General features: G+C 49.3%; 2 protein-coding genes across 2 annotated transcripts; one reads left to right on the top strand and one right to left on the bottom strand.

The window, feature by feature from the left end:
* The first annotated feature begins 328 nt into the window (after window positions 1–328).
* LOC123073711 (endoglucanase 12) lies at window positions 329–5630 on the top strand. Its single transcript, XM_044496764.1, has 3 exons — window positions 329–854; window positions 1072–1379; window positions 4109–5630. Exons 1-3 carry the CDS (start codon window positions 482–484, stop codon window positions 5291–5293), a joined length of 1866 nt encoding a protein of 621 aa, XP_044352699.1. The 5' UTR covers window positions 329–481; the 3' UTR covers window positions 5294–5630.
* Window positions 5631–8440: 2810 nt separating this feature from the next.
* LOC123073709 (uncharacterized) lies at window positions 8441–9632 on the bottom strand. The gene is made up of 2 exons (XM_044496763.1): window positions 9488–9632; window positions 8441–8922 (listed from the first exon to the last, which is right to left on the bottom strand). The coding sequence occupies exons 1-2, from the start codon at window positions 9603–9605 to the stop codon at window positions 8660–8662; spliced, it is 381 nt and encodes a 126-aa protein (XP_044352698.1). The 5' UTR covers window positions 9606–9632; the 3' UTR covers window positions 8441–8659.
* Window positions 9633–12128: the final 2496 nt, after the last annotated feature.

The following is a 12128-nucleotide window of genomic DNA, read 5'->3' as shown; positions in this document are numbered from 1 at the left end:
CTCACCTCGTGATCTTGGCACTCCTTTTCTTTTATGGTATAAGGGTAAACATAGAGTAATAAATACCAACAGATGAAGCGACGATTGCTTTACCTCCAAAGATACAAGAAGATAGAAAGAAAAAATGAACAAAACACAGCAAAGAAAATGAAAGAAATGAACGAAGAAGATATTATTTTGAGTATTTTCAGTGTCACTCAATTTACGTGATTATTGTGCCAAGTGCCTGACAAAATGCACTCGGCATATGGAACCATTTTGCCCTTGTGAAAAGCAAAAGCGTCAAGAGTGAAGGAGCATTGCAGCAAAATATGAGAGACAGACAAGTGATAGAGAGTTATAAGGCCATCCTCTCTTCTCTTTGGCGAGGTACCCCTAGTACTAGCAACCACACAGTGCGGACGGTTCGTGCACTGATCGCCTAAACCGCAACCAAAGATCCCGGCCGGCCAGCGCGGCGACGAGATATCGAAGAGGCGCCATGCACTCGCAGAACCACTGGGGCGGGTCGTTCGAGATCACAGATCCATCGGAGGTTGAAGACAATCACAGCCGCAACATGGACATCGACCCAGGCGCGCTGCAGCAGCGCCAGCTAGACGAGACGCAGCAGAGCTGGCTGCTCGGCCCGCCTGAGACCAAGAAGAAGGACAAGTACATCGACCTGGGCTGCGTCCTGGTCAAGCGCAAGCTCCTCTGGTCGATGCTCGGGGCCGTCCTCGGCGCCTTCCTCCTCATCGGCCTCCCCATCATCATCGCCAAGTCCATCCCCAAGAAGCCGTCCCGAGCGCCGGCCCCGGACAAGTACACCCAAGCGCTCCACAAGGCGCTCCTATTCTTCGACGCCCAGAAATGTGATCTCACTCTTCACCCTAGCTTTTCATATTTTCTATACCGGCTTGCTTCAGTGATCAACTATTTGATTTGCGCTAGCTGGGTGCTGGGAAGCTGTGCTGCAGATCTGCCTTTTGTTGCATTAATTTTTGTAGTTTTGATCTGTGATCTTATGTGCCAAGCAAAAAAGGGGAACCCCGGTAGAAAGTGACAATCGCAAGTTCTTTGTTGTGACAGCCGGCAAGCTTCCTAAGAAGAACGGCATCCCGTGGCGCGGGAACTCCGGCCTGAAGGACGGGTCGGATCTGAGGGACGTGAAGGGCGGCCTCGTCGGAGGCTACTACGATGCCGGCGACAACATCAAGTTCCACTTTCCGATGGCTTTCTCCATGACGCTACTGAGCTGGTCCGTAGTGGAGTACAGCGACAGGTACAAGGCTATCGGTGAGTATGACCACGTCCGGGAACTCATCAAGTGGGGAACCGACTATCTGCTTCTCACCTTCAACTCATCTGCATCAACCATCAATAAAATCTACAGTCAGGTCAGCTCCCTCCATCCAAAATTGTACCGGAAAAACCTCCTTAATCTATTTCTATATATCTATATATCTATACCAAGATCAGAAAAAGCTTACGTAGATCCAACAAATCTCACCCATTCAATCGCATCTATCCAACGGTCCACGTCACTTCGGGATTTCGCCTTAAACACGTTTATCACCCTACATCAGTTAATTTCACACTAATATTAATGTCAGCATTAACCAAGTAATTATATACTAACTAGTAATATTAACACACAATTCATATCTTACCTAATATTAATATAAATAGAACGTATACAATTAGTCAATTGCTAGTAATTATTAATGTGGCTGCTTTACTAAGAATGTACATTTCAAAATTTAAAAGCAACTCATTATAAAAACACACACATAAACGACAGTGCACAGCTAACAACCTTTTTTTTTAGGGGTAAAGCATTTATTCAGCTAAGACAAACAAAGTCCGCAAAAACTCAAGTCTCATCTGCACGAGCTGCAGGAATTAAACAACACCCGGAATTTCGTCTGCAACAATCTGCAGAATACAATCAGGTGGCATATCCAGCCACTCTTTATTCATCTCAATGCCAATCCCCTCTTTTGCTAGTCTATGCGCCGCTCCATTTGCCGTTCTTCTCACCCAGCTCACCTTGTAGTCCTGTCTTGTCTGAAGTAGTTCTTTGATCTCCTCAACAAGAGGCCCAACCGTAGCTAGATTCTTGCTCCTGCTATTAATCATTGCCACAACCTCCTTACTGTCAAGCTCAAGATGAACTCTCTGAACCCCTTGCTGTATAGCCAGTTGCACAGCCCGCTGGCTGGCCATCACTTCCAGGAGCTCTGGGTCGGACATGCTCGGGAGAAACACACAAGCCCCTCCACGATACGCACCTTCATGGTCTCGTAGGACCACTCCTCCGCCCCCCTTTGATCTCATCTTCGTTGTAGCACCGTCCGCATTAGCCTTAATCCACCCAATGTCAGGCGGTTTCCAATTTTCTACCTGCGTCGGCTTATCTTGTCTGGGAGTTTTTGGATGAACCTCTCTCCATTGATTCATATGTGAGACCACTAACAACCTTTAACACGTATCTTATCAGATCAGTTGAGTAATTAAGGTTCAAAACCAAATCCTTCGATGCATGTGCTTAACGCGACATGCCATGTTACTCCAACTGTCTCAGCCAATTTAACTATCCTCTCTACAATTCGTAATTTGCTTCTCCTGTGTGTTCTGTGATGTGATCTCCGTACGCAAGCAAAACCTAGAGTCTGTGATGTGGTCTGTGATGTTTTCAACTATTATTAAAATGAATGCTGGATGGCATATCTATTATTCTATACTAAAAGTATTTAACGGGCGCCTAGCCAGAAAAACAGAATAAGCTAGAACATACTGCAAAAGTCAGAAACATATTATTATTCATTTGACATTTTGCTTTAGTTAACAAAACATAACTGTTAGAACTTCATAACCTGATGGACTCTACCTTCTACCTCCCATAACTATGCAGCCCAGATCGAAGATCTCATTTGCGTGTACCAGTCTCATGTATCCAAACCTGTATCCCTTTCACCTAGCAATAATTATACTGTGGTTATATTCAATAATCTTAATTCAACTATATAGTTATAAAATATAATAGAAACGTAACCACAACAAAAAATGAACAAGGCCAATACACATTATTTTTCGGTCGGATAAAGGTGTAAAAACTTCGCCAAACTACTCCATCCATTCCAAAATACATGAAATTTTACTGGGTTCTTTTTTTTTGCAAAATTCTTGAATTTCTAAATTTACCCTAAGTGAGACAGTGCGTGGGTGACAATATTAGAACTTCGGGTACGTACTTTCTTTTTTATAAAAGAAGGATTATCCCCCGACCTCCGCATCAAAATGATGCATGCATGCATATTATTAAAACAGGCAGTTAATAGGTATGTAGAACAGTACAAGCTCACAATATGAGCTGAAATGAAAAAAAAATTGGCCCGACCGGCATAAACAGTACACATATCATATTGTTGGCCGCCATACAAACTGGTTGTAAGTATCCCGTGCTACGGTCTTCCAATGGTTGCACCCATAAGCTACAAGCTCCTTGGCTTCTACATGGCTGAGTGATCACCATGTACGGATCCAGCCAGTTGCTTGGTACATTGCAAAAAAATTGTGATGGTTTGTCTTTTAAAAATTTATGATGGTTTGTGAAGGACTTCGAGTACTTTGAACGGAGGGAGTACTTTGATATCAATTAAGCATACATAACAGTTTTTAGACACACTCGACACATGAAAGAGGTTACGATCGAGCTAGTTAGCTGTTAATTTTAGCTGTGAGCGTACACCAATTATTCCGATTCGTAGCACATACGCTCTCTAATGTGCGAAGGTAAGGCTGGTTGTAATGGGTAATATCATAAGTTAGTATCATACGTATGATACTAGTGTTTGATACTACCTTCCTAATGCATAATATATCAAATTATAGTATCATATATGATTATTTATTGCCATGCATGAGACATAGTAGTATAAGATTTATTATGAGATGATATCATGAATTCATGATATGATATTCAACCGTCTCTTTCTTCGTTTAATTTTGTGTCATCTCATCTAAATTGCCTAGTTAGCATGCATGATACTAGCTATAATGATACACCCATTACGACCAGCCTAATGCATCATGTGCTGACACACGTACGTACATCTGGCTGCAGGTGGGTATCGCGAAGGTGAACGGAAGCAAGCCGGACGACCACTACTGCTGGAACCGGCCAGAGGACATGACGTATGCCCGCCCCGTACAGGAGTGCAACGCGGGGCCAGACCTGGCGGGCGAGATGGCGGCGGCGCTGGCGGCGGCCTCCATCGTGTTCCGTGACCACGCCGCCTACTCGAGGCGGCTGGTCCGGGGCGCGGCGACGGTGTACAAGTTCGCGCGCGACGGCGGGAAGCGCAGCCCCTACTCCCGCGGCAACGAGTACATCGAGTACTACTACAACTCCACGGGGTACTGGGACGAGTACATGTGGAGCGCGGCGTGGATGTACTACGCCACCGGGAACAACAGCTACATCAGCTTCGCCACCGACCCGCGGCTCCCCAAGAACGCCAAGGCCTTCTTCGGCATCCTCGACTTCTCCGTCCTCAGCTGGGACAACAAGCTCCCGGGGGCCACGCTGCTGCTGTCGCGCCTCCGCATGTTCCTCAACCCCGGCTACCCCTACGAGGAGTCGCTCCGGGGGTACCACAACATCACCGGCGTCAACATGTGCATGTACTTCCCGCGGTTCGGGGTCTTCAACTTCACCCGCGGCGGCCTCGCGCAGTTCAACCACGGCGACGGCCAGCCGCTGCAGTACGCCGTCGCCAACTCCTTCCTCGCCGCGCTCTATGCCGACTACATGGAGTCCGTCAACGTCCCCGGATGGTACTGCGGCCCCAACTTCATGACCCTCAACGACCTCCGCTCCTTGGCCAAGTCCCAGCTCAACTACATCCTTGGCGATAACCCCAGGAAGATGAGCTACGTGGTGGGCTACGGCAAAAGGTACCCGAGGCGGCTGCACCACCGGGGGGCCTCCACGCCGAACAACGGCGTCAGGTACTCCTGCACCGGCGGCAACAAGTGGCGCGACGCCAAGGGGAAGGACCCACACGTGCTCACGGGGGCGATGGTCGGTGGGCCCGACAAGCACGACAAGTTCAAGGACGCGCGGATCAGCTACGCACAGAACGAGCCCACACTGGTGGGCAATGCCGGCCTCGTCGCCGCTCTCGTCGCCATCACTAGCAGCGGCCGCGGCTTGGGCGTCCGCGCCGTCGACAAGAACACCATGTTCACCGCCGTGCCGCCCATGTTCCCCGCTGCTCCGCCGCCGCCGGCCACCTGGAAGCCGTGAGGACAGACCTGCCCTACCTGACTTGAGAAAAACTATTCTACCGGGATATCCTATCTGGTGCACCGTTCGTGGTTGGTTTGAGTTTATGTTAGTTTTTTTTTCTTGACATTTTTTCAGAATTTGCCTTGCTTCAAAGAATTGCATGGATCCACCTTCCGTGGTTGGTTTGAGTTTATGCTACTTTTCTCTACTGGTTTCGGAATTTGCCTTATTTCAAAGTGTTGCATTTTTTTTTTCATCTTCTCTTTCAAAAGTGTATCTTGATGTTTATTGTGTATACTCGTGTGTATGTCAGCAAACCCAATCCAAAATAAGTGCATTCCTTTTTATTGGTACCTACACGGTGAAATATGATGATGCTCGTTTGAAACAAGGAAAAAGCGAACGAAATATATATGTTGAAATGCGATAAGTTTTGACAGCAACCAAACAAGAAGCATGAATCGCTAAGCAGACATAAACGGTGAATCAATGTACGACATATCCCGTGCACGGTAGATAACTCAATCTCTGCCCAGCCTGCCGGTGTTTTTACTTGTAAGCCAATGTTGAGTAGGGGTTTTCTTCCATGCATCGGGTTAGGTGGTTAGTCGTTTATTGTTTAATTTACTAAATTAATAGAATATACGAGTAGCCAACCCGTTCAACTGCATGGACTAGTAAGTTTCAAAAAGAAGTGCATGGACTAGTATTAATTTGAAAAAATATGTAAGTTACAATTGCCTTCATTCTATTCAATAGTAAACTGTTTTTACATGCATGGTAAGTACACAATTAATATATTTATAGATGAGGAAAGCACTATGTAGTGACACTCAAAATATGATCAACTAGATTATTGATAGCACGCATTGTTGCGCTCGTCTGTTTAACGGTAGAATGATAGGAATATCTAAAACATATAGGGGACATTTCTCCTATAATCCTCTCTACTCTACCCGCTATTCTGGGGAGTTCGCCTCGAGCGATCGATTTGGTTCATCCATTCCGCATGGCTGTAAAGTTTTCTATACGTTTCAACTGTCTGTCAAAGATCCCTCTGCTGGTCTTACTTCACGCCATGTAATTTGTGTTTTGGTGGATGACGTGTAGGCCAGGAAAATGTGTGGGGCCAGCGGTGCAGTGGGCTGCACGTGCGTGATTTCCTATGAGAAAAATATCGATTCCCACGGTAAAAAGAAGGGTCGACTGGGAGGGCCTGTCGCCCGCTGCGCGTCCAGCCAATCCTCACCCGACGCCCTCTTCTTTCCCTCCACGTCATCCTGCCTCCCGTCTCGAGCCACCGCCTTCTCTCCACACGCCTCATCATCGGCCACCCTCCTGGCACGTTCTTGTAGGCATCTTCCCCCCGGCGCCGCTGCTGCTCACGGGCATGGACGCATCTGCCTGTGCTCGGCAAAAGGATTGGCTGCGGTGATGGCAGATGCATCAGGAGGAGGAGGAGGAGGAGGCCGTGGTCATGGCGGCGCGACAGAGGTCGTGTCGGGCCGGCGCGCCGCACCAGGCGGAGGTGCAAGCGCGTGGGGTCTCGATCGAACGGGGCGTGAGGAGAGCGGGGAGGGAGGGGAAGAGAGGGAGGCCCGAGGGCGGCGGTGCTCCGGCAACGGTCGCGGTCGAGAGCAACAGCGCATGGGGGGTAGTGCAGCTTGCCGGTTCCTAACCCATGTGCTAGGCAAGCAAGCCCGTGGAAGAGTTTTTCTGAAGGCGATCCCTCAGCTCGCCCCGACAACCTTTCCCGGTCATCTTCGCTCCCCTCTTTCTCCTCTTATAATTGTTTTATTACCATTGGTATTCTAGATTGAATTCTGATGAGATTTCTTCTTGTTAGATTAAATTCTAGCCAAGACTAAACTGTAGACAAAGGAAGGCAGGATTCTACTTGTGTTTGGTCTAAAAAGGGGGGTTTTACTTGTTTGATTAGATTATAAGTCAGATTTTGGGTAGGCTTTAGATATAGTCTGTTAGTTGAAAAAAGATGTGTGCTTGCGCTTGAGAAATTGCTGCCACGTGTTACTGTATCATATATGAATATGTACTAGGCTGGTGATGAAGAAATTTTATGTTCTGTGATGTGTGACTCGAACTTTTCTCTGGAATCCTGCAGGCCCAGCGTGGCAATTTCGTGGGATACCCAAAGGTACCATCTCTTTTTTCCAGTGGCTCTCCCAAGCATAGCAAACTGAAGATTCTAAGCAGTATTCATCCTTTATTCTATATTTATCAATGTTTTAAATAGCGGGCTATGAAAATAGCGGCGGGCCTTCAAATCAGGTATAGCGGAGCTATAGCGGGCTATTTATGAATGCGTCCATTTAGCGGCACCCTGCTAAAAAAACAATAGCGGGCTATTTAAAACTGTAATATTTATGGAGTTGACCGTGTTGGCCGGGCATGTAATTCATCGTGTAGAATTATTACATGGAGCTGTATCAACCGCGATGCAGTTTGAAAGGACCTTCCTTCTGCTACTTTAGAAAGTTCTGTTAGTCGGTCGGTCGGACATGAACCCCAATTCTATTTTTGATACTAAAGTACAGGCTGACGTATGATACATGCCCGGATATTAAAACCAAAAAAATGTAAGACACAGACGACCATGCAACCATGCAGTGGAGTGAGGTTAGATTCTGTGCCATTTCGCGTCCGGGGATTTCCTTCTCCCGCCATCTACGCCCCGATCCCCCCTACACTATGGTGTACGTCATGCCCCACTTTGCATCCGGCTCAACCTAGCTTGCTATAAATGGCAGATTTGAGCGTTCCCAGCGAGCCAAGCTCTGGGTTGCTTTAAGGTTTGTGTCCTCCTAGCCAGGCCTCCCTGTATGCAACCAAACAGACTTTTTTCTTCCCGCGCGGGCCTGTTTGGGCTGTATGCAGGTAACGAAACGTGTCCTAGCTTTCAGTGGGTGATTGTGGCGCACACCAACAACTTCATTCAAATTTAACTATGTGGATGGTTGGGGGAGCACCAAAGTGCTGCCTACATGGTACGCACTTGAAACCAAAAAAAGTTAAGACGCAAACTAAAAAAGATCGCAGTCAACCATGCAGGGGGGTGAAGCTGGAACCAAGGACAAATGGTAGCCGCACCTCATTGAGCACCTCGAACTCGAGGTCTTCAACGGAACCAAAACTGGCACGACAATCTGATCAACACAGCTCATCTTATTCATCGGTGCAATTAAACTAGCGTTACAGCAACAACCGGAAAGAAAGAAAGGAAGAAAAAATGTGGGAAAGAGCGACCACAACGGGTGAACAACGCTGGCATAGCGATTCACTCTGTCCACTCGCCCACCGGCCGGCTCACTTCATTGGATTCACCATCACCCGGTGCAATGCTAAGGCCGGGCATCGGCGGCGACGCTAGTTACCGCCGGAGATGTCGCCGTTGCGGCCAACCTTGGTGCACCTGGGCACGGGGCCAGCAATGTAACTGTCCCCGCAGTAGTGGTGGGATGGGCCCAAGGACACGCACTCCAGGCAGGTGGCGGGGCACTTGCGGTCGAACATATCATCGCAGTGACACACCCGCAGGGTCCCGCCGCACCGCTCCCGGTCACAGCAGCTCGGCCGCCCAAAATCCTTCACGGCCGCCGTCGCTTCACCGGCGCCAGCAACCCCTGGACCTGCACTCACCCGTTACATAAATAGGAGTATTTGCACCACATACATACTACTCACTTAAAAGACGCATTTATATTATGGAACGAAGAAAGTAATAGCAATGCGCAGAGATGGAGGGGAACTTTTGGTCTATGGGGACATATGCACCGTATATGAGAAAAAAAATAGTAATTCAACAAAAAGTCAAAAATTTCTGAAAATATTTTTGAAATAAACTTGACCTTCTATTGTACTCGTGAGAAATAAAATCCAAAAAAATAATATCCTTTTGACTTCTTTTTAAAAAAGATAAATTTTTGGCTAAAATAGTGTGAATAGTGACCTATAATAGCAAATAAATTTTGTCTTTTTTGCTGTGAGGTCAACTTTTTTTTCGTCGACATTTATATATCAGTGCAAAAGTAAGTCAAGTGTTTTGTCAAAATAGTTCTTACCTATTTTGACTTTTTATTAAATATTTAAAAAAATCTCCGTATAGGGTGCATATACAACCAGAAACCAAAGTGTATTTCCCGCGGAGAGATGGACTGTATATCTTGTGGATCGAATAGTGACACAGTTACGTACCGGGGCTCGGGAGACGAATAACGGCGTCCACCTTGTCGGCGGCGGCGGCGGCGGCGGCGGCGGAGAGGCGACCGGCGAGGGAAAGCACCAGCAGGATGGCAGCCATGTATGTCTTCATCGCCGCCGGCCGGTCAGTCAGCTAGCTGTTGCTCTTGGGTGAATGAAACTTCCAGTCACCGGTCACGTATTTATAGCCCCGGCAGCTATGGTGCATCTCAATGCCATCTACTGTACTGTACTCCCAAGCGTTGATCTTTCGTTTTCGTTTTTAGAATCCCGCAGCATTTGAATTTGAACACGATCACTCATGCACGCGCATGGTGCATGCATGTATGGGGCCGCCTAGGGTTTCATCATGTGCGTTGCTCGCAAAACGTGCAGCGAATCAGAATCCACGTGAACGCGTCGGGGCATGCAAGCATCTCGTACGTGGCCTGCACCTGCACGCATATATGCGTAGATGACGGTGGCGTGCATGCTTGCCTTAGCCACCGACGGATCAGTACACTGGTACTTCTGAGTTTTAACTCGATGATCACTCCTACCTATGCGCTAGTTAACCTAAGAGCATCTTCAATAGATGGTTCAAAATTTGGCGGTCTAAAATTCGAAATGTAAAATTTGGTCCGCCAAAAAATGCGTTTTGGAGATCCGAAAAAAGCTCAACTCCAACGGATTGTCCAAAATAATGGTTCAAATTTGCAACTCCAATAGATGGTCCAAAATGAAGATGAAAAACAATATGAAAACGGCCGCGGGCTGCTGGCAGCCACTGTTCAGCCGCGGTTTTGCATTGAAATAGCAACTAAAATTTGAAAATAAAATGCATCATCATCATAGTTTTAATCAAAAGTGCATCACCATCATAGTATCAAATTCGTCTACTAAAAGAGCATCGTCTCAATTGAAGTTTTTCACATTTGCCACATTTGTTGCGTGCATGAAAGCTCAAAAATTTGAAACAACAAACGAGAGCACAACTGCAAAATGTATACCTTTGCGACATTTCGTCGAACATGTTAGAGGCGGTGGCTGTCGGCGTGGACACATCTTCCTCCACGGCCGGCGCTGGCAGCGGGGGAGGTGGAGGAATGGATGTGTGGCTGCTGGAGGAGGCCGCCGGCTGTACCGTCTGCGACTCGTCGCCCCGAGCCGCCGCGGCCGCCTTTGAGACCTTCACCGGCCGCGTAGAACTGTCGGCCGGGTTGCGGCTGCGGTTGGCCGGCCGTTTGACGCTGCCTCCTCATCCCTTCGTCGGCTTCGCCGCCTGCGCGGTGCCCACCGCCCGGGGCGGCGCCAATCCGGGCCAGCGGGCGGGGGGCGGCGGCATGGCCACAGATGCGGGCAGGATGGCAGCGGCGGCAGAGGCGGGGGCCACGTGGGTCAACCCACCGGCTGCGGCGACGGCGGAGAAGGCGGCGGGGTCGTCGGCATCGGCCATGGCGGCGCCGGACGGCGGGGGGGCGGTGGCGGCCGGGAGGGTCGCGGGCAGGTGGATGGGCGCGGGCGGGCGGGAACAGAAATGAAGTGGCGGTTGGGCGTTCGCGGGCGGCGGCTAGTTTTGGACCAGATTCATCTCGTGATGTATATTTGCATCGCGAGGTGTTGCATTTTACATCACGAGGAGGCCGCGGTCCAATTTTTTTTCATATGCATCGTTTGTTGGAGCAACGTTTTTTTCCCAGACGGTCCAAAAGTTAGTTATTTTTACATTTGGACCATCTATTTCTTTTTTGGAAACGAGGCAAAAGACTTGCCATTTTCATTGATTAAGAAGAAGAGAATTGCCCGGTTAATTGACGGAAAACCGGGCTAAACCCGAAACAACACAGCCCACATAACATGGGCACCACTGGTCAACCTGGCCACCGACATGGAACAAAAGCCACAACGGCACATGCCAATAGATGACCACACGCGCAAGCAACCGACAGCTCCGACTTTGACGATGAGCAATGCAAGGGAAATATATAGGACTTGCGCCGACCGTGCCCCCCGCAAACGACCACCGAATGCCTGTCATCGTCACCACCTAGGCTCGCTCCAACGCAGCTCCGACTTCAAAGCAACCAGCAACCACGGAAGAGCACCTCAGACACGCCGGGAAGAACCGACTACCGAAGACCACGCCGCGACCAAAGCTTTTCACTCGACGCCGTCATCGTTGCCAAACAGAAACCAGCGCCCCGCCTCAGCAAACCATGCGGCAAAGATGCCGCCCTCGACGGCGAAGATGCCGTCATCCACCAGTCTCTCAGTCGTAGCCTACTCCGAGACAATGCCCCCAAGGAGGAGAAAGACGCGAAGACGCCTCCATCGCCCAATCCAGCGGATCTGAGGTTTCCCTCCGGAGCCAAAGCCATGGGGAGGAGGGGCACACCTCCACGACGACGCTTCCAAGAAAGATCGCGACGCCCGCGGGCGCCGCCGTCGCCGGCTCCGGTGAAGACCGGAGCAAGGATTTCTCCCGGAGATGTGCCGACCGCCCGCCACCACCGACCGCCGCCAACCAACCACCACCCTACCGAGGCCGACCTCACTCTGGCCACGGGATCCCATGATCCACCGCGACCAGACACGCACCGCCCCCTGGCCGAAGCCGCCGTCCACCACCGCAGCACCACCGTAGCCACCACCACCT

This window comes from Triticum aestivum, chromosome 3D, assembly GCF_018294505.1.
Source record: "Triticum aestivum cultivar Chinese Spring chromosome 3D, IWGSC CS RefSeq v2.1, whole genome shotgun sequence".
In the NCBI taxonomy this organism is placed as follows: Eukaryota; Viridiplantae; Streptophyta; class Magnoliopsida; order Poales; family Poaceae; genus Triticum; species Triticum aestivum.
Note: the sequence above shows the minus strand (reverse complement) of the source record. Positions and strands in the feature narration are given on the sequence as shown.